This window comes from Chanos chanos, chromosome 1 (assembly GCF_902362185.1).
Source record: "Chanos chanos chromosome 1, fChaCha1.1, whole genome shotgun sequence".
Taxonomy (NCBI): domain Eukaryota; kingdom Metazoa; phylum Chordata; class Actinopteri; order Gonorynchiformes; family Chanidae; genus Chanos; species Chanos chanos.
In genome coordinates, this window is record NC_044495.1 from 40,347,752 (window position 1) to 40,371,054 (window position 23,303).

The window sequence follows — 23,303 nt, forward strand, 5'->3', positions numbered from 1 at the left end:
AGCAAAAGGGGCGGGGCCAACGACCACTCTCCGACGCTACAGTATTATATAGTTTGCAGTTGGATCAACATGACAATACTGTCTGAATCAGGAATTTACTGTACATGTCATATGTTTTCAGTGCAGTTGTTATATGTAATGCAACTTGCTGTGCATAACTTGCAATACTACTATCCATATACTATAAACACAAAAATAAACAAATCTAAATAAGTCAATAGTAAAGCTTTAATGTGATCAAATGAGACACCCTGGAAAAAGATGTTATGGCACTTTCCTGAATAAATCTGAGGGAAAGCAGCTGTTACAATTTTCTTTTGCTTGTTGTTGAAGACATTATGTCGATTCAATGTACAGATCTTTCAACATCAATATTTGGACGTTGCTTGTGTTAACATTTTTACAACCATTAGCATTAAACATTGTTTCAACGTTTTTTCAATGTTTCAGCGTTCAGAGCGCTGTGCTATAAATAGAGTTTTTCAGAATATCTGTAATTTCACTGGGTTCAGGTTCCAAAATAAGGTTACAGTTATGGCAAAGTGATATTAGCACTAGGTCTAATATTCACAGTGAACCATTAACCAGATTTTCCTCATACCATTGGCACGAACACTCTTTTGAAAGATTCCTCAATTGGTGTGGCCCACTTGGACTTTTTTGACGTTACAGCTATCTCTTCCTCTCGTCCATGGTTACACTGTCACACGCTGAACAACCCAGCTGATACATGGGAGCAGCTCTCACCAAGTCCAGCTGTGCAATTGCAGTGGGCTCCTAAGACAACCCCATCATTCCTGACCATAACCATGGCTTCAACTGAGGGTCGTTCAGTCTTTGGGAATGATTCACCTGTAATAAAAATTTCATGGTGTTTGCGCAATAACTGCTGTTTGATCACAAAGGTATAATTTCATGTATGAATTGATGCCTTTTGAAATTCATTCACACAGTGATAATGTACTTAACTCTTAAGAGTTAAGCGTTAGCTAGTCTATATCGTCGATTTACCAATTGGTAAATCGACGATATAGACTAGCTAACGCTACACACAAGTTGGCACACAGATCACATTACACTGCCCATTGCTTATACTAACGTTAACTAAAATGAAGTGACGCTTACCCTTCCAGTGACGACAAAGCAATTTGTAGCCGGTAGACTCAACAGCTGAATATTTATCACCAATCCGGATTTTTCCATTTGTAACCCTCTAGGCTTTCAAAGACTTCTTGTCCGTTCCAGCTGTTTCAATACACGTGAAAAGCATCCCGGGGCATTATAAGGGTCAGTAATGTTTAATACAAAAAGTTTTGCAATAGCGTTCAACATCCTTGTAATTAAAGTGTGCAGTGAACTCTGATGGCTTGAAATCTACGCTGGCACCATTCATTTTTGCTCACATTTTTCCTGACAACATGGCGACGTAAACAAAATGAGTCGCGTAATCCTGGGAGCTCTGTAGTTGGAAATACCGCTTATAAGCCATTAATAAAAACATTACTGAAATAGCATGAGAACACCAGTGTTATTACACAGATTATTACAGACTAAGTGAGGCTCTTTTTCTTGGATGAACAAACAATGGTCTGGGCAGTGATGATCGGGAGCAAAGGCAGTACTGATTGTAAACAATATCCAAGAATATATAGGCCCACTCAAACAAATGTAAATTAGCAGTTGGTGGTGTTCCTAGAACAGGGAAGTTAAGGTGGATATATTCAAATAAGAGCATGTGCTCCAAAATCAGTCTCACATATTCTTGGGATATCTCAAAATTAATTTATATGCGGTCGTTTATTCGGGTTTAACTTCCACCGTTTATTTCCAGCTTCAAGTGTAGCTTAACACGTCGTTGACGACTCCCACCCTCAGGTTTAGCTTCCTAACTGAATTTTGGCACCCATCATTCGCTATATGCAGCTTCCTGCGCACAGCACTACATTTCCCACAATTCACTTGGCGAGAGGACAACATTTGTATCACATGAGATTTATAAGTAGGCTACAGCGTACTATAACTTGGAAGCCGGTATTCACCATACCACAAGATACAATGTCTTCAAATCCGCACACGCGACGACGCAAAACAACTCCAGGCAGTCCAGGTAAAACGAACAAAATATGTATTTGGTCATTTAGTACCGTGCACCCTTGAACACATATTGTCCAACAGTGCGGACTACAAGAGAGGCAATGAATTAACTGGCAGAGAGAAGTTTGCTTTGTAGCTGTTGTAACTGCTGATGTATCATACTCTAGTACTCGTTATTTTAATGTGTTTCCTGAGATATCGTTACACCATTACGTACGTGTGTGCATACCGATCATTTAATGCGTGGATACGTGCATTCACGATACATCAAAAAAGGTAATGGGCGTGTCAGTGATGTGAGACCACTTAAAGGTTCGTGCATGACTTTGCACTGGCCTGTTTTACTTTAGATCTTGGTATCTCATGTGTGTGCATGACAAAGTGAAGAGCGTGGAGAATGATATTGTGAAAGTATTGTGAAACCGCACCTTTATTTGCACTTCCCTGTCCCCGTAAACCATAATGTCCTGTGTCATTGCCCATGTATCCTAATTTAAACCTGACTTTTAACGTGTCTTCAACATGAAACTTTTTAGCTCCTGTTGTTTGTAGTCATTTGACTGATGTGAACCGCAGAAAAAATTTAACTCTCTCGATCAGCCCTTGGCTACCAGTGCCAAAGCCATACAGTCACTAGATGTGCATTGCAAAGACATTCTACTGTAGGCTATTTACAGATGGAGCCGCGACAGCTGACGGAACTTCAACACGTGTGTATGTTTTCGCGTGTACACAAACATGTAGACATGTTTGCCTATATATATTTACATGTGTATGCGTTTGAGGATATGTGTGTTTGTGTGTGTGTGGTCACATGAAATAGACAAGATTCCTGTTGAGAGAGTTTCTGTGTCAACAGTCTTACTGAGAAAAACACACACACATGCACACACCATTGATAAACTTTAGCATCCTAAAAAGAAGTAGTATCACTGTCCAAAGGAATTAGTGCTGCAGAAAAGCACAGAGCTGTTTGTTTACCTCAACGTTACGCCGTTATCACTGATGGTGTTTACTGTTTTGTTTGTTCATAAAGAACCTCCCTGCGACTGTCAGGATGTCAGAGGTCATGACCCAGAGTCCTTGTGTGACAGGGCACATGAGCCCCACCTCCATCCTGATACCCCTGAGGGTCACTCCTCCATCTTGCCTTGTGCCTCCCAGCCGTTTGTCCTCTACACACCCAAATGTCCATCTGCACAGAGAGGTGAGGCTCCTTAGCCCCAGTGTAAGGGGCTCAAGTGTCCTGTTGGGTCATCCTGTTGTCGTGATGTGTGTAACACACGGTTCTATCTCCCAATTTTTTCTCAACGTATTTCCTGCATACACTGAGGAAAAAAGGATTAAAGACTGGATTTCGCTAAAGCCTGATTGGCATTTTCTCTTAAAAGAGATTCTGCTATGCATTGCTTACATGTGAGTCAGAATGATGCTTGATGTTTAGATGGCAGAGGGGGTCCAGTTTTGGATTTAGCTTTCCATGCGAGTCAGCAAGCTTGTTTCCTGAAGGAATAAACCTTTTGTCTGTGCACCCCCTCTCAGTAGGACAGAGTGCACACACACCTGACGAAGGACCCGAAGACGGTACATGTAAGAAAACTCTTAGTGCTGAAAATGAAGTGGAGGCCCTAAAGCTTGCAAACAATTACAAGGTTGTTACTCTGACATAAACATCATCACACTAATTCCTGATTACCAGTGCTTTTCAACAGTTACACAAGTGACTTTGGTCTGTTTATGTTTGCTATGTGAAGTTTGGATTCAGAAAATGGAAGAGCCATGTGACAGCGCGTCCATTTGAAGACAGATCAGATGTAGTCAAGGAACTTTACAGCGAGCTCAATGTTATCAAACCTCAAACGGGTGAGGATGTCTTTCGTAATCATCTACCTAGTATTATAACCAGCACGTATGTATAAAACCAGTTACGCTATTTTTTTTTTTTTTAATAAATTCCTATTTTGTGTTATTACAGGCTCGTTATTTACATTTGGAAATGTAATGTACTTTTTCTTATTTGGCTGGTGGGTTTCTCTTGTGTACTTCTCTGTCGGCCTTTTGATGTTCTTCACACTGATTGGGTTTCCTTATGGTATGTACTCACTCAAGCAAACATTCTGTTGCACTTCGGTCATTATAAAAAGATCTTTTTATGGTAACTGAAGGCTAACTGTTTAGCTAAACGCTAACGGCTCAACTGCACGCTAACTTTTCAATGTTTCTCTTCTTTCAGGAAAGCTCTGCTGGAAGTTGTCCTGTTATTTTCTGTGGCCATTTGGGAAAACAATAGAAAAGGTTTTCTCTTTCACTCATAAATGAATATAAACTTTGACTTTGAACACTGCTCGCAATAAGTGAACAGCATAGACATTAAAGCCGAACTATCTGTCTTTGTAGTAACATTTTGGACCAGTTTCATAATTGCTCCCTGTGTTCACTTTGATAAAACGTATTTGACTTTCATTTCCCTACGCTGCTTCTCCATTCTCTGCTAGTATGTAAATCAGGGATCTATTCATCTCTTTAGCTGAAAGTCACTGAGAGAGTACTTACAGTTATATGGGATGTAATCACTGAAACAACAGTGTTGTTTCAGCAATCTTGTAAACAAATTTAAAGGAATTGAAACTCTTGATAAAGCTTAAATTTATTTCAGTAATCCTTAATTAGTGGCTATGCGTTCTGGAGACATAGTACACTCTCTCTCTGTCTTTCTCTCTCTCTGTCAGGCCACTGCGTCAGTGAATAGATACAGAGTGAAAATCTTTCGTGGCGAAGCCACACCAGAGGAGACTGAGGAGATCAAGGTGACTTCTCCTCTTCTTTTGCCCACACCTGTAGAGGAGATCACAGAGGAGACGCAGGTCGTTTTAAAGGATGAATGCTGCTGGGTGAGAGTTAGAGACAAAGACAGTCTGTCTTCATTCATCCCCCCCTCTCTTTCAGTTCACTACATTTCCTCATCTGTATCAACACATTGTCATCAGTAGCCACTAGCAATACCATCTTTGCCTCTTCCAAGGAATAGGATGGCCTCTGATTTGAAGTTATGTTAGATATTGGAAGTCTGCAAAAGTCACATGACCGGGGTCCTATGATTAGATGAAAATTAGAAACTAAATAAATTCAGCTTTAAAAAAACACCTCTTTAATATGCAGGTGCTATAGATCACTCTGGTCCACCTTATCTGTGTTACAGTAGTCAAAGCATTCTGTCACTGAGTAAATGTGGAATGTGTTGAGAGTGTCGTTTTGTTTTCAGAGGCGTGGCAGTATGTGCGCTTGGCTGTTCCTGGGTTACCCACTCATGGCCGTCACTCACATCCTGCTGAGTGTGTTGTCCTGGTTACTGGTCTTCACCATCCCTGTGAGCAAAATGAGCACAAGGACCCTGGGCACCATCCTGCTACTGCCGCCTGACCAGGTCCTCATCAGTTCTGCCAAAGAGGTAATGACCCCAGTCAGGTTAGGAGATAAAACAGTTAGTTCATACACTGACCAGGTCCTCATCAGTTCTGCCAAAGAGGTACAGACCCCAGTCAGGTCAGGAGATAAAACAGTTAGTTCATACACTGACCAGGTCCTCATCAGTTCTGCCAAAGAGGTAATGACCCCAGTCAGGTCAGGAGATAAAACAGTTAGTTCATACACTGACCAGGTCCTCATCAGTTCTGCCATAGAGGTAATGACCCCAGTCAGGTCAGGAGATAAAGTGTATGAACTAACTGTTTTATCTCCTGATCTGACTGGGGTCATTACCTCTGTGGCAGAACTGATGAGGACCTGGTCAGTGTATGAACTAACTGTCTTTTTTTTTTTTTTACAGTCCCCACTGCTGTAAAACTTTACCTGTAGATGTTATTGTGAAGACATTCGGTTGTAGCTGTGTGCATATGCACTAGGGTGTATACGCTTATTACAAGCTTTTTTATCCTCTTATACTATACTGGATTCAGCTGAGCTTTAAAAGAGGTTTTAAAAAATCACTAAAAATATCAAATTAACACCCATCTCCTCCTCAGAATCAATCAGGACAGAGCAAAGTCCTTCTCTGCTGTTACCATGCCGTCAACTGCTACTACTACAAGTACACAGTGGATGGGATCAACGTGTTTGCTGTCAGTATCCTTCCTGTTACGTTCATTCAGGTGTCAGTCTTAGTTTAGACCCCTTATGAATGGTAACTCACCCATTTACAGCCCGCAAGTGTTGTGGCTTAAAAAAAACTGTCACTCATAAATTCACTGTGTAATGTATGTAAAGGAAAGGGTTGGCTTGTAGGATGCTGTGGTCCCTAAAGACTGGCTTTTGTAAGGCCTGGGTTTATTAATATTAATATTAATACTAATACTAATCTTAATATTGATATTGATATTAATATTAATAATACTCTGAGTACCTGATGCATTAGAAATGCATTGAGTCATGCTTGACTAGTACTTGCTTTAGTAGTTTTTGCACAAGCTAAAATGTTCAGTGAAGGTTAAGTCAATTCACCCTGTTCTCTATATTCTTAATCACAGCTGGATTGTGTAAGCTCCCTGTTTTGGGTGGTTGCTTTTCTTAGAGAGCTGCTCTCCCTCAGATCTCTTACCTTTAGTCATTGTTGCACTGGTGATCGGCTATGTGGACAAAGGCAACCAGTTTGTCAGCTCTGAGGTGAAGTTTGCTACAGCCATCGGTTCCATCATCCCCTTGTCTTATTACATTGGAATGGGCATTGCTAGGTGAGTAAAAATCACACACACACACACACACACACACGAACACACAAACAGTTCTACTTATAAGGTTACACACTCCTGGCAGAATTTGTGGCCACTGGATCCCACAGACCCCCCCCCAAAAAACAGAGACCCACCTCCGTCTTTCACAGTGGGTGACGGTGTGTTTCTCTTCATGTTGACTGCTTTCTGGTTACGGGCCATGTTGACTGCTCTCAGTTCAATCTTTTTCTCTACAGACCAAATTACTTTACTCCACATGTCTGGAAGTTTCTTTAGATGCTGTCTGGCATATTGCAAGTGGGCATTTTTTGGGCTGTGTCCACAAAAATGACTTTTCTTCTGGCACTTCTGGTGTGCGGCCAATTTGTTTAAGTGCCTCTTTATTGCACATGTCAAACTGCAACTCCACATTGTTCTAGAGGATTTGAATCTACATTTGAATAAAAGTTGCCCGTGGGTGTTTCTTTGCATTTCGCACAATTTCCCCGGTGGTTGTCGCTGAATTTTTTCTTGGTCGACCTAATCTTGGTGTCTAAATAACAAATACTTTTCCGCTTTCTAGAATTGCTATCAGATTTCAGAAACAGAGAATTAGAATGCAAGTCTGCAATGGATTCACTGGTGAATATTGTGATGCAAACATTACAACTCAGACAAACCAACATAGACATGAAACTGGGGACTAGGAACAGAAACTTGGCACAGTCTGCAGACGAACAGCAAATGCATCAACAAGATTTTAGAGGAACTTTGAAGCACAAGGACCATGTATATACACAGACACTGATTACAATCAGACAAGATACAGGTGCATTAGATTACAGGGAGGTTGAACAGGGTGGAGCAATGCGGAGTTAACAGGGGTATGAACCTTACATCCAAGACAGTCTTCAAAAAGACACTGTTACAGACCCTCAGATAGATTAAGCAGATCACTGTCATAATCTTCACAATGATCAAATTTAACTTGAGCGTGCAATAACAGGCCCACAGCACAAAAGGGTGTGTAAACGTAAGACACCTTCTATTGTCAGACAAGCACTTTTTGTTTATGAAATACAGTGATGTCATGCCTGTTACAAGGATGACTAGTGTAAATTTAGATATCTTACACCTTACAACAGTGACTGATCTTCTCTCATTATTTCTTTTCTATTAAAAAGTTATTTTTGCAGTCAATAGCACCAGGGACGTGTAAACTTTTTACATATGAATGCTGAAACTGAATCTTATTGGTTCCTCAGTATTTCAGCTCAGAGTAACTTTGCATTGGGAGCTGTGGTGAATGCAACGTTCGGCTCTATCGCAGAGATGACTTTCTACATCACTGCCCTGATCAGGGGTCATCGCCAAGGCAACAAGTGCCTGCAGGAGATTGTTAAGGCGGCGCTGACTGGGACACTGCTAGGCTGCATCCTCTTCATTCCAGTAAGTGAATGACCCAGTAAAACACACACACACACACTCAAGCTATCACCTAATCACAGTGCCTAACACAGAGTGTTATTCTCTCTTTGTCTCCATGTGTGTCTCTCTCCCTCTCTCTGTCTCTCTGTCCCCCCCCCCCCTCTCTCTCTCTCTCTCCCTCTCTCTCTCCCTCTCTCTCTCTCTCCCTCTCTCTCAAAGGGAATCTGTATGATCATTGGTGGTCTCAAGCACAGTGAGCAGAGGTTCAACAGCCGCTCAGCTGGAGTCAGTTCTGCGTTACTCTTCATATCTGTAGGAGGTAAGAGCTTATCTGTACCCCAGAATGACAATTCCTGCTCTCCCTCTCTCTCTCTCTCTCTCTATCTAGAACATTCCCTAATACGCCAGCTGCCAACATTCATCTTGTACTCCTCTCCTTTGAACACACTTCAAAACAGGTTTAATCCCACATTTCTGAGAAAATTCAAGGCAACAGTCATTCTTTTTGTCATTTTAGACTAGGGCTGAACGATTAATTGATTTCAAATCGAAATCACGTTTTGAAACAATGCCATTTGCAAATCGCAAAGACTTCGATTTAGGATATACGTTATGCAGCGTGTCTGACCCAGGGTTTAAATTGTCGTGTCAATGGTTTTACAAATTCATGCCGTCCTTCTTGTGTGACAGTCATGCTCACCAATCAGAATTGACGTGCTCCTCATGTACCAGTCATGCTCACCTATCAGAAGTGACCCAAGGCAATTGCGTAAACGCCCACCAACAACAAACAAGTGAAACCCAAGGAAAACGTTACATTCGTGGTGCGGAAAAATGGCCTCCACTGAGCCGGAAGCAATGTTGGACAATTTAGTCCTGGAGAAAAGCAGCACTTCGGTGGTATGGGAGTATTTCAGGTTTGAGATGATAGATGTGCAACAAAAGAACATATTGTGCAAGGTCTGTTGCAGAAGTCACCACATCACAAGGCAACACCACAAAACTATATCAGCGCTTGAAAAAGCACCACAGTGTACGAGGACAAGTATACGGCCAAAAAGTCAAGTGAAAATAGTGATGCTCTAGCCCAGTCTCTAGTAAACAAACTACTATTTCAGAGTCGTTTGTGACTGTTACACCATATGAAAATCTCTCACGAAGGCACCATTAGGTAACGAACGCCATAATGCATTATTTCGCTTAAGACATGGTGTGTGTTAACACTGTGAGCAAGTCAATGACCTACCTATTTCACTGTCAGAGATTGTTTACAGAAATGTCCTATTATTTTCTTATTGGAATGGTTTTATTTTTTATTATTACTTTATTTATTTACCTTAACACAGCCACAGCTTTTGTGATAACTGCTCTATGTTTGTGCATCATATGTTCTATGCCAAATAAAAAGAATTTAACAAATACATGTAGGAAGCAATTCATATCTTTAAGTTCTCATCCCTGCATTAGAATATAGAGCAATTAATATTTTGATGGTATCTCATGTGGTAATGCTCCATCACATGCTTTAAATCATTGCACAGTGAATATTGAACTGAAGCTTGACTTTAAAAAATTATGTTGCAAATCACATTGCAATCGCAATATCTGTCATAAAAATCACAATTAGATATTTTCCCCAAATGGTTCAGCCCTATTTTAGACCTATTTTTTTAAAGTCTCCATCTAAGCTGTGAATGTGTAGTCTTTGTGTGGCTCTGGTCATTTTCTCCATTTTCTCTGTTTGCTACTTCAGGCGTGTTTGCTCCAACACTTTTCTCTAAAGCCTATGGGAATCTCGTCTGTGAGGGCTGCACTAACTCCTCCAACTCCACCAGCAATACCAGTGAATCCTTCATCTGCCGAAACTGCCACTACGACCTGGTCAGTCACCTGAGAAAACAGAAAAACAGTTTCAGGCAGAAATGAATTGACTCGTGCTTAAAAAATCAATCCTAAACGTTTACGTAATAAACATGTAACCTACATATAATCTCATGTATGAATATTATATTAGTCTGTACACTATAGCTGTTCTGTGTCCCTTATATTTCTGTTATCATTCGTCTATGCCCTTTGTTTCTCCAGAGTGAAAATAACTACAGCCTGTTTCATAGCCATATTGAGTAAGTGAACATGATCAAAATATTTACGCAGCACTGTGTTTGTAGGTTGCACTTACTTAATGGAAAGATGTGCTGAAATCCATCAACACTCTTTCATATGTAATCTCCTTCTTACATGCGCTTGCATCCGGTGTGTGTGTGTGTGTGTTTGTGTGTGTGTATGTGTGTTGTAGGCCACTGGTGTACACAGTTTCTGCCCTCCTGCCGGTTGCTTACCTAATCGGTCTCATTTTTACTCTGAAGACTCACTCTCATATCTATGACATTCATGTTGAAGAAGGACAAGGTAAGTACTTTTGCTTACACCTTTCCCCTCACTCAGCGCTCAACAGGGTTACTCCAAAAGACAGAACCAAATGACTACTTCCTAACTCAGTCATAATATGACAAACATGCTGCTATATTTGACCAGAAGTGACCAGAAGGTTGTTGTTGGTGATGTGCAAAGAGAACTACTATGTAAATTAAACTGGATGTAACACTTCTGTAGAGATGTATATGGGTTTGCATGTTGAGGCTGGTTTATGTCATATGAGTGTGTGTGTGTGTGTGTGTGTGTGTGTGTCTGTGTGTGTGTGTGTGTGTGTGTGTGTTCCTGTAGAGGCTGGTCATCTGGGAGCGGTGGTGCACTGGTCTCGATGGAGGGCAATGCTCATTCTTATCATGGCCACAGTGCTCATGTCTTTATGTGCCGACCTGACCACAGAGCACATCCAACCTATTCTCAACCACCCTGCTATCTCACAGGCAAGACCAGAATACACTACACACACACACACACACACACACACACATTACAGTACACACTCACACTGCTATCTCACATGCAAGACCAGAATACACTTTACACACAAACCATTCAACACACACACACACACACACACACACACACACACACACACACAACAGTACACAGTCATACTGTTATCTCACATGCAAGACCAGAATAAACTTTACACACAAACCACTCAACACACACACACACACACATTACAGTACATATTCACACCGTTATCTCACAGGCAAGACCAGAATACACTATACACAAATCGCTCATACACAAACATACACCCTTACACACACACACATACACATACACACAAATTACAGTACACACTCACCCCACAATCTCACAGGCAAGACCAGAATACACTGTGCACACAAACCGCTCATACACACACATGCGCGCGCACACACGGACACACACACATTACAGTGCACACTCACACTGCTGTCTCACAGGCAAAACCAGAATACCCTGTACCAGGGGTATCAAAATCCGGTCCTGGAGGGCCAGGGTCCTGCTGGTTTTTGTTTTTACCTCTTCGTTTCCTGTTGATTTTCACCTTGAAAACGGGTGTGCACGCTCTTCAGCCATTCAGAGATTGTAATTAGTTACTCAACAAGAAAAACAGCTGGACCATGGCCATTCAGGACTGGATTTTGACACCCTTGCACTATACACACAAACCACTCACACATACACACACACACACACACACACACACACACATTACAGTACACACACCGTTTACTCGCAGTGAAGACCAGAATACACTATACACACAAAACACTCATACATCTGATACATACCACATTACACACAGACCACTCTGTACTCATAAACCCCTCACTACACACACATACACACACACCACACTACCCAGAAACCACTGCGCACTTTCACACTCTACACCATACACACACGCACACACACACACATCACATCTCACATAAGATACATACGGTGTACCCACCACACAATACACACTGCTGTGGTTATTTCTCTGTGGTGAAAGAAACCATAAGGATCACGTCTGAAGGAAATAACTCAGTGACGGGTTGAGCTCTGCTCTGACTGACCTGTGTGTGTCTGGTTGTGTGTTTTAACAATACTTCATTGGTGTGACTGACCTGTGTGTGTCTGGTTGTGTGTTTTAACAGTATTTCACTGGTGTGACTGACCTGTGTGTCTGGTCTTGTGTTTTAACAGTACTTCATTGGTGTGACCGTTGTGGCCATGATCCCAGAGATCCCAGAGATAGTCAACGGGATCCAGTTTGCCCTGCAGAATAACATTAGCCTGAGGTGGGCTGCCGTCCAGTCACGACTCAGTTAAACATGGGAGCCTTTGGAACAGAGATATTTGTTCATTATAGTACCATAATGTACTATAATTGGACCATGTCATATATCATATAATACATAACAATACCATATGTACAATAAGTTTTCTGACCGCTGTTTGTCAGTTCAGTAACTCATTTATTTAACCTTTAGTAAAGAATATTTTTATGCATATAGTCTTTCTTTTGATCCGCTTCGGTTTGGTTTATATCTGTGTCTTTCTGCGGAGGTTGGTTTTGTTGTTGATCTCAGGTTATCTCTCCCTCTCCGTAGCTTGGAAGTTGGAAGCTGCATCGCCGTTCAAGTGTGTATGATCCAGATTCCCTTACTCATCCTCTTCAATGTCTTTTACGTGAGTCGTCTCTCAAGTGTGAAAATGTACCCACTCATTAATGCTCCAGACAGATCTGAGTGAAATGAAAATGAATTATATGTATCCCCTCTTAAAAAGTGAAAAAAATCACCGTTTACATTTCAGATAGGTTGCAGATAACCGATTAGGTTGTGCTGTTCATAACCAAGTTTACTGTGAAATTGCTTATGTTGTTGTTGTTGTTAAACAGGAAGTGGGCTTTGTGCTCGTATTCAGTGACCTTCATCTGTGGACCAGCATTTTCAGTGTCATCCTTGTCAACTATATTTTCATGGACGGGAAGTCTGATTACTTTCAAGGTAGGGCCATTTAATAAATGAAAATGGTTTAGTTTGTGTATAAATATCCTCCCTGACTGATTGTGTGGGTTTTATCATGTGGAAACTGAAAAGGCCATGCCACACAATTTGCTCTTTGAAACATGAAAATTAAACCCAATGTTTAATGTGTTCCTAATGTTACTGTGTGACTCGGTTTTGGTTGTTTTGACTCTTCATGTTTTGACTCTTCATCAATTCATTTCTCTGATTTATGAAAAATATATTTTTCTACACCAATTAGCTTCCATAAGCAGGGTCAATGGTCTTCCTGAGTTCTGCGTTGTTCTAGTTACTCCAGCCATGTATGGCATTTTAAAACACTACATTGTTTAAACTGAAACCTTTTCTTCTGTGTGTGTGTGTGTGTGTGTGTGTGTGTGTGTGTGTGTGTGCGCGTGTGTGTGTTTGTTCACCACAGGTACAGCTCTTGTGGTGGTTTATCTGATCTTGTTAGCTTTGTATTTCTTTGCTCCTTCTCCTGCGGGGTGTTGAGAGAGAGAGAGGAGAGTGTCTATGTCAGCTCTTCCCTTTTACTAAACGCCACTACTACTTATCCGGAAAACTCCATGAGGCTTCGTCGTACTCACATTTACAAAAAGTTGACATTTTTTATTTTAAACATAATTTGATTTAACTTCATGATTGTTCTGTTTTAAAACATAACTGGTTGGCCGATGAGTTTGTATTAGAGATTTGATGAGAGGACTGAAGTGAATATATTGCACTAAATTGAACTGAATGTTGACGAAAGTATCTTTGTAGAAGTTTTGATAATTGCACTTTATAGAGAAATTTGAATTAATGTCAGAATAGAACAAATCTGCTCTCATGGTCCTCTAATATTTTCATGGTACATTTTACAGTAAAAGTAACGAGTACATTTTTTTTAAAAGATTTTGTATAGTTTTGCCCTGCCTTATTCTGGGATAGTGCACTGTGTTAGCCTGTTTCTTGATGAAACGTGTGATGTGCTGTAAAGAAAAATAAAATCGACAGAAAAACGTGACTAACCAAAGTACCAAAGAATCAGAGCGTGTAGTATTTTTTACCGCTTCAGTCAGTTCTTTCGATTTTCCCATCTGGTTTTGATCTCATTGTGTACATACTGACCTTAAAATGTGAAGAGTAAAGTTCTTGAGGAAGCTGTAAGGTCAGGGGACTGAAAATGAATTTGTTCATTCTGTTTCCATAGAAACCAGCAGGAAGGGATGTAGAATGCATCCCTTCCCATCTGCTAAACAAATGTAATGTAACAGAATGCGAATGCACATTCTAATGGATTTTGTAGTTTGTAAGAACAGTGTGAGGTTTTGCAAAAAGTATATTTGGCACATGTAGTTTATGATTATGTTCTCTCTCTCTCTTTCTGTGTGTGTATGTGTATACTTGTTTTTACTAACTTAGGAAGACATTTTGCTGAAGGCACACATTCTACTGGGAATATCTTGTCAAACTGGGGTCAAAATCATAGTCCCCTCTGTTTTGTTTTGTTTTTTTTTTATTTTGGGGGGGGGGGGGGGGGGCGGGTTGAGGTAAGGGTTGTTATTTTGTCCTTTATAATGGAATTGAGTAAAGTGTCCCTAGAATTTAGCAAACTTTGTGTGGGTGTGTGTGTGCTTGTGTGCATTTTTCTTTAACTCCTCAAGATGGCAGTAATCTACTTCAATGTAAATGCCATCCACTGTGGCACTGCAGTCGTTATCTCATGATTTTAATAACAGTACATCCCTGAAAAGCGAGATGACCTGCAGTAATTCAGGACTCTAAGCTTCTGTCTTATAGACTGATCCTCTTTTTCCCCTCCCTCTCACCCTCTCTCTCTCTCTCTCTCTCTCTCTCTCTGTCTTTCTGGGATGTTGAATCCAGCTAGACAATTCCTGATCTCCGCTTGATATTTTCATGTAGGCCTCTTTCTCAGCTAAATGTACTCCACTACGGAAAATGCCAATGAAGTATTTAAATTCAGTTTTAAATTCAGATCTCAGGCTGAATACTTTTTTTTCTCTATTTTAATTAGAAAAAAATCATCAAGAACGCATTCGTGTATTCACACATATATTTGTGGAGCTCTCAACATGAGATTTATTTTTGTCCTTGCTCGGTCTCAAACGGCAAAAAGCAGTGGGGTGTTGATTGAGTGCATGAGAAGTACGACAGTTCCTTCACCCCCTGAGAGCCAAAGATCTGCCCTGTGTCTGTCCTGAGGGACAGCCAGTTTTAATCAGGGCTGCCAACTAACCTCAGAGTGAAACGAAACAAGGGTGTGTTTTTATTGGTTTACTTAATCAGAAAACATCATTAAATAATGGAACTCAGTTCTAAAGAGAAGCACAGTATGAAAGTTATAGGTGAGAGATTAAATAATAATAATGATAATAATAATAATAATAATTATTATTATTATTATTATTATTATTATTATTATTATTATTATTATTATTATTATTGCTGTGGTTGTTGTCGTTGTTGTTGTTGTTTTTAATTTTTTATCCTAGTTTGAAAACTCCACAGTATCACAAGAACGCAAAAGAAAATTTTCATCTTATTTACACTGAGGTGATAATTGAGAAGTTCACCATGATGATGGTGACGCTGAAATTTCCTCCTCAATAAATCATTCAAGGTTATGTATACATCAGAAATGAACGTGTAAATAATGACTTGCTCCCTTGTAAATCTTAAATTGCGAATTCACTTGAGATTGAGTGTTACAAATCTGTCGGTTTTTACATACAGAAACTCTAATGAGATATGAACACTTATTTATTGAAGAATTAAAAACACAAAGTTCGCTCAGGCAATATTTCCTTTGAGTTAATATGAGGAACAGAGCAAGTACATCGAACTGGCTTGAAAACAGTGAATAGAAAAGACAACCTTTAAAAAAAAAGAGAAGAAAAGAGAAAGAAGAATACTTATTACATTCGGAAACGTAGAGTTAAACTTGTTACACTGGATAAAAAGTGTCGTGGTCTTAAAAGTTAAGTTTTAGTCCATAAAGCTTTACACCTTGTCTTCAGGTTGTGAAACTCGTTTTGAAATTGGGGATTTACAGCTGCGTAAATGATCGGGTTTGTAACGGACGTCATGCAGCACAAAGAGACTGAGAGAATTTCCAACTCTCTGGTGAGCTTGCTCTGAAATACAAAGAAGGGAAAAGTACGGTACAAGAAATATTAACCAGAGAAAAAAAATGATTCTGTGCAACAGTTTTAAAGCTAGTTCTTCTCTATAATGGAATGTATCAAAGACCGTACATTTTCCAGTCGAAAAAATGTTTTAAATAACTCCTCTGTGGTTTTTGTGTTGTACAATATTAAATAAATTGTGACCAGTTGACTCTACCTCCACCAATGTCCACTACTTAAACGAGAATTAATTAACTTTCTATTACATTTTCCGAATTAATCATGTAGACCAATGTTCACTGCATCATCACTGTCGAGTGCATTGGCCCTTGTGAGGAGAGTAGCACAAATGCAATATTAAGTATCACGAAGACGAGCAGGTTTGCAAGTTGCAACCACATATAGCATGTTTGAAATCGAAATTAACGATTAATTCCAAATTCCTAATATACAGTTCACTGAGTTGTGTGAATATAAACATTTATTTTCTTCTTAAAGAGAGAGAGAGCGAGAGAGAGAAAGAGAGAGAGAGAGAGAGAGAGAGAGAGAGAGAGAGTTTCTTAGATGTCAGATGAGTTATACGATATTAGTATCAGTATTTTGCTGAAACTGTCATTTAACGAAAAACTTGTATGCATGTAATAATACATATTATGCAATGTGTAAAATAGAAACTATTATTATTATACTGCTCTTAGTGCTACGATATCTGGTGTCTGATGTGAGTTACAGACCACTAAAGAAGTTCTTCTACACATAAATATTTGAAACTTACGATTGGATCCGCGTTTGTGTGAATAAAGAAGTTCAAAAGCACTGTCGCAATCAGCGGTATCCAGAACAAGAGGAATGTTAAAATGATATAGCCAGAGCGCTTCGCCAGTTTGCTCTCTTTGTTTTTGATGCCCCTCTCCCTGTTGGCAAGGGATGGCATCATACAAACTGCACCCACGACTTCTTCGTTTTGATCTGCGTTTTCGGCTGGACTAGCAGAGGGCCGAGTTTCTCCGGCCGGCAGAGGTGACAACTCCTCGACTTTTGCATTGTCTTCTTTCGTCTGCGGAGTACCCTTGCCATCATCTCCCTCCAAATCTATCAGTTGTGGAGCATTTGTGTTTGAATTCATTTGAGATGAATCACGATTTTGATTGGATGCACTGAGCAAATGTTCAGTTTGGCCAGGTTTTACAACATCTGTTGTTTTGATAGGCTCGCTCGTTGCATCCCTGTTTTTTTCTGCAGTGTCCGAGCAACAGGGCACGTTTGAATCCCCGGGCGTCATCTTTCCATTATCAGTAGTTTCTGTAGCCTCAGGCACCAACTGAGAATCGTCCGGTTTTGTAGTTATCTCTGGTTCGCATTTAACTTTTTCCTTCGTCTGCTCCTCTTCCATCTTTTTTTCATTTTCTCTTTTTTCCCCGGGGGAAATAAAAGTTCCCTTGTCAAATACTTTTCTGCTGTGAGCTTTTACTAGAAAGAATATTCGAGTATAGAAACAAATAATGATAACTAAGCAAATGGACCAAACTGGGATTAAAACGTACAGTCCAAAAGTGTCATACGATTTTAGTGTATCTACATCCACACGTTTGCATCTCACGTATACGGGGGAATCCTTTGCAAACAATACACAGAGAACTGAGATGAGGATAGATATGGTCCAAGTCAACGGAATCCATGTCATAATGCGTTTTCGGCGTTCAGATGTCTTAAATGGGTGTGCTATGGCTTGATAACGTTCAGCGCTGATGCATGCCAACGTGAGTAACTGAACACAGCAACTGAGTGAGAAGGATATCACCTGACCGTTACAAAGAATAATCCAAATGTCTCCACCGTTGCGTCCACCCAGGATAATAACCAAGAGTAAGGGACAATCTGTCGCGCATCGTAGGAGATCAATTACGGCAAGGTTGACCAAGAGCGCATTGTTGGATGTCCGAAGTGACTTCTGATTGTACACGGCCCACGCCACGAACAGATTTGCTGCTATACCTATAATTAAAGTTAAGAATAGCACCGTACAGTTTACCACTATAAATGCAACTGTGATGCTGTTTTGCCATAGATGAATGCTCGTATTTCCCAATACATTCGTAAAATTGCCATTCATCTCCACAGAAGAGAAATGATGTCGTACGTCCTCACTTCCATTTCTTTGCCATTTTATTTAGGTGCCCTTTAATTTTAAAGACAAATTTCCAAAATATCACGTCTACGCCCTAGCTGTCCTGTTCAGTTTTGAAGTTCAGAGCACAACCCGCCTAGATCTTGCCTATAACAAGGAGCATTGTGACTATTGCCGCGAAACAACGCGAGTTGTGCAATTAACACCCCGCGGAGACTCTGTCTTAGGAGAATCAATGTTAAATAACTCCATTCGTTTGCCTTGACATAGTCATAGCTGGATAGCATCAGTAATTACAGCCACAGAGGGGGTGAAATTAATTGGATCGTTTTTAAATGTTGACGATAAGATTGGAGGAGAACTCTGAGTAGGTACACGGCACGTATAGTCAATTTATGCACTAGTAGTTATTCCAAAAGGATATGATTAATCTGATTTTTGGTGTGATATTTTGGCGAGCACTGCAGTATAACGTGGAACTTTTCTTATTATGCCACCACAATAAGTCCATTCATATACTCTCGGTGTTAATTATACACCGCAATTTTGTTTTTAAAAAGTATAAATGTGGGATACTGGAAATTCTAATCTACTGATTCGCACATAGATGTGTCTCAACTAAAACGTTAATATCTGGTTAAAAAAATAGCTCTGAAAGCCTTTTTCGACGCTTCTGTAACCACAACCAACAAATTAAAAATTCTCTAATGATAGTTAATAGTTTAATCATAGAAAACTATATAACAGAGTAACTGACAGACTTAAAAAAAAGGTAAAAACCCCCCCAAAAAACAAACAAAAAAAAAAAACAGAAGAGAGAGAGACTGCCGCATTTCCACTAGAGGGGGGTGGAGAACAACATCTAACTGAACCCTTCAAGTTTACCTGACTACTATTTTAATTGGTACACCTCTTTACCTATCCTTTTGTCTAGAGCAGGGCTTTTCAATTGGGGCATCACAAACCATTAGGAATTCACGAGGTACTATGGGGGTTTGTGGGACAGTGATGTAAATCTCACTATCGAATTAAATTTACTTAAGGGGATGTCTGGGGAAAGTTATTTGGGCTGACCGGGTTCACCTGGCAAAAAAACACTGGAAACACCTGATCTAGAGTATTGAAAGTCTCTTTTTTATCACAGTTCAATGGTAAGTTTTGAAGTTCTCTTTGTCTTGAGTCTCCTGTGTTCATCTGTGGCTTGCCTCTGTGTTATTCTAACTGTCAGTAGAACTTCTATTGATTTCACCTCAGCGTCCTGTTTCAGATTCTACAGATAGATTCACATGCTGTGTACTGTGGTGATCGAGGTTTTTACAGAATCAGAGCCAAACAGACTAGCATCCTGTTCATTTACCTAAAATTATTACCTGAAAATACCTTGGTAGCAAATTAATACATTACCCAGGAGTTTCCACAGAAAAAGGTTACATCATCAAATTCCATAATCCTATTTGTAGATTAGCATGTGTGATACTCTTTTGTTCATAAAAGTCAAGCTGTCACAGCCAGACATTCTTAGATTAGGATTATATTAAGATGTACTGGCTTGTACGTTTCAATTATCAGCTCTCTCTCCCCTGAAAACCCCTAGTGACCTATATTATCAGTGAAGCAGTATGTGGGTAATATACCATATATGACCAGTCGACAACTCGTTCACGCTGTTAAAATTTTAATAATTGATCACAGTAAATGGATTTTGCTGTAAATTCAGAATGAAATATAAACAATTACACTGAAGCTGATCCTCTTGTGAAAAATGTTTATTAGTCCACAATCATAGCTGGCACAGTTTCAATTGGTTTGGACTGTCACTGTTGTTCACGATGTCCATATTGCCTTAATTAGAAAAAAAATTATATCAGGGAGACATTTTTCTGTAATCACTTAAAATTCTCTCTCTCTCTCTCTCTCTCTCTCTCTTTTATGATGTATTTTTAATAAGTATATAACAAAGTATTTACAAAGCGTTATAATGATTTTAACATTTCTAAACAAACCCACCCACCATCAATTACATTCTTGTTAACATAGCTATACATTTACTAACATAATGCATAAAATCTAAAAAAAGAAAAAGAAAAAAAAAAACACCCCACCATTATTAGATCACCACTGGAAGGTGAAGGACACTGATGGTTTTGTGACATAGGAAATGAAACTTCACTGACACATTTTTAAGCTGTTACATCAGAGGTAGATCAGATGGGCACTATCCTGTTGTTCATGCTAGTGATCCGACTCCTGGGCGCTGAGATCATCTTTACACTCTCATTCGGAGACCTGTGGGGGATGTAATGGCCACATGACAGAACCTCCAGAGCGCAGTCTCGGAACTAGAATTGACCAAACACATCAGAGAGTCATCAGCATGGGTCAGACAGTGGGAAAATGTGTTGTACATGGGAAAATGAAAGATATAACGAGGACTTCAAAAATAGTTCCACATTTTCCATTTATGAAGTTGAGTACCGAATTTCTTCCAGGGCATGAAAAATCCTCACTGAGACCTTCTCCATTTTAGCCAGTAAACTATCGATGGCAGCCAAACAATATTTCATTCATGTTTAACTTGAATTCAAACTCTCAGATGTTATGTACTTTTGGGATAGTCTACCACTGACGTTATACATAATTAGAAACACACACACATACACACACACACACACATACCTCTCAGCTGCACTCCTCATTAGGTTTGTACTGGAGATGAGAAGATGCACACCACCTAATGTTAACACTTCACAGACAAAAACACACATACACATGACAGACGTGCACACCTGCTTGTTACTCAGGAAGTAAATGATGGGATTGTAGACAGGGCTGGTTTTGGCGAAATACATGGGCATTGTAGCGACCAGTGGTGGGATGTATAGCTCAGGATCGACCACGACGATTACAGACAGGACGGTGTAAGGCAACCAGCAGATGAAGAAGGCTGCGATCATGGCCAGCACCATTCGAACAGCACGCTCGTTCTCCTCCAGACTAGACCTGCCTCCCTGAAGCTCCACGCTTTTGTTCAGCTTCAGGGAGTAAATGAGAAATAATTACGTTTACAGTGATGTTGTCTCACATGTAGGGAAACATTGAGCTTATCTCTTGACCGACGTCATTTACTGAGATAGCTTAGTACACGGAATCTGTATGGACACAGCTTGTGACTCCAAGTTAAAGTATTCTAAAAAAAAAAAAAATGAATAACAGATTTCAACACAGGGACCATTTTTACATGCATTAGCAATAGCAACAAAAACTAAAGAGAAAACAGAGAAGTCGTGATTAGCTTTCTTGCAACCTAAGTACCTTCCTCATGAAGATGAGGACCTTGGTGTAGCAGTAAATGATTATGCCAGTTGGCAGTAGAAAACAGAGGATCGTGTAGAGAATGAGATAGCTGTAGTTGCTCCAAGATCTTTCCTCCCAGCCAAGAGAACACGACGTCTGAACGCCCTCTGGCCCATACGAACTCCAGCCCAACAGCGGGGTCACGGCCCAGAAGAGGCAGAATGACCAAACGAACATGAGGCCGTAACAACTCCTGCGCACGTTAAGTTTGAAGCCGGCCATTGGCTTACACACCACGTTGTATCGCTCATACGCCAGCAACGTAAGTGTGCAAAGAGAGACCAGACCTGATGGGAAAACGGAGCACTTATGAATCACGCTGGAACGGATCCATAATGTGTAATTTACAAGTATTTTGTTTTTACAGAATGTTTATAATGATTGCTTATAATCAGTTCATTTGTTTTTCTGTTCCAAAGTGGAATCTGAAGGTCTTTCATTCCTCCTCATCATTACCTCTACTGCAAGAATAGTCAGTTTTAACAACAGGTTATCAAAGTGAACGCACTGAAAATCCATTTCAATATCAATTGACTTGCAGTCAATAGCCTCCAAGAAACTGTCTGAAAAAATAATTTTTACTTACCAAAATAATTGACTGCGAATCCTTGAAAAACACAGAATTCATCACCTAAAAAGAAAGATCCTTGGTAGTTCGTAACGGTCACGATCGCAGAACCACAACAGGCGATCATGAGGTCAGAGACCGAGAGACTGAGAATGATGACGTTCATTGCGTTCAGTAGATATGTATTTTTTAACATGACGGATATCACTAAAGAATTGTTAAAGACTGAGAAAAGCGTGTTGATAAACATGAGAAAAGACAGTATGCTGTAGCCCACCCGGGGAAATATGGTGGGTTTCACGGTTGGCATTAGCCTTAAATCGATATTTGAAGAACTGTTGCTCTCCATTGTACTTCAAAACCACCGTAGTGTGTGGCGGATACCGAAGAGTGTGCGCTGCTCTCTCGTTGCCATCGGATCAGAATACCATGTCAAGATTGTCCGTCTACTTACCCTGCCCACCGCATGAATCTAATTGGAAGCATCTGGCCATCTGTATCTCTGTCTGATCCCCTTTAAAAGTCATTTCTCAAATTGCTTTTGTAATATGAAGCTGCTTTGAGATTACATCGAATTAATCTAGCCTGTATTAGATTAGAACATCTTGAAGCGACAATGCACAGGCTAGCATCCGGAACTGACTCAAGAGCGCGTGGCACCTGGCAGGTCAGGCCATAGGACAACCAAAAACATGGATTTCTCTCCAAAAAATGGGGTAGTATAATAGACGGCAGAGTTATATCTTAACTGAACATCGTTTAAATAACACAAAATGATAAATATAAGGCTTGTGTTAATATGAACAATAATATGCCATTCAGTTAGAAAAAATGATACAAAATGAAAATTAGTATGCCAAACAGAAGTTTAGAGAGAAGTATTGTCATTTAATATGATGGATATTATAATAAATATCACAGTTAAAACAGTCTACATTTCATGTGCACAACAGA

At 40.0% G+C, this 23,303-nt stretch overlaps 3 protein-coding genes across 3 annotated transcripts; 1 reads left to right on the forward strand and 2 right to left on the reverse strand.

Annotated features, from left to right (window-relative positions):
* Positions 1 to 2,055: 2,055 nt before the first annotated feature.
* cax2 (cation/H+ exchanger protein 2) lies at positions 2,056 to 13,663 on the forward strand. The gene is made up of 20 exons (XM_030790271.1): positions 2,056 to 2,107; positions 3,131 to 3,301; positions 3,640 to 3,746; positions 3,849 to 3,957; positions 4,070 to 4,186; positions 4,328 to 4,389; positions 4,824 to 4,985; positions 5,357 to 5,542; positions 6,117 to 6,216; positions 6,680 to 6,821; positions 8,066 to 8,249; positions 8,448 to 8,547; positions 9,982 to 10,109; positions 10,314 to 10,351; positions 10,525 to 10,637; positions 10,953 to 11,098; positions 12,345 to 12,439; positions 12,752 to 12,830; positions 13,042 to 13,150; positions 13,590 to 13,663. Exons 1-20 carry the CDS (start codon positions 2,056 to 2,058, stop codon positions 13,661 to 13,663), a joined length of 2,274 nt encoding a protein of 757 aa, XP_030646131.1.
* A 2,489-nt stretch (positions 13,664 to 16,152) lies between these two features.
* Positions 16,153 to 18,412, reverse strand: LOC115826492 (uncharacterized). The gene is made up of 2 exons (XM_030790393.1): positions 17,075 to 18,412; positions 16,153 to 16,308 (listed from the first exon to the last, which is right to left on the reverse strand). The coding sequence occupies exons 1-2, from the start codon at positions 18,410 to 18,412 to the stop codon at positions 16,153 to 16,155; spliced, it is 1,494 nt and encodes a 497-aa protein (XP_030646253.1).
* A 2,219-nt stretch (positions 18,413 to 20,631) lies between these two features.
* Positions 20,632 to 22,698, reverse strand: LOC115826951 (opsin-VA-like). Its single transcript, XM_030790906.1, has 4 exons — positions 22,368 to 22,698; positions 21,740 to 22,068; positions 21,214 to 21,459; positions 20,632 to 20,766 (listed from the first exon to the last, which is right to left on the reverse strand). The coding sequence occupies exons 1-4, from the start codon at positions 22,696 to 22,698 to the stop codon at positions 20,632 to 20,634; spliced, it is 1,041 nt and encodes a 346-aa protein (XP_030646766.1).
* Between the last annotated feature and the right edge of the window lie 605 nt (positions 22,699 to 23,303).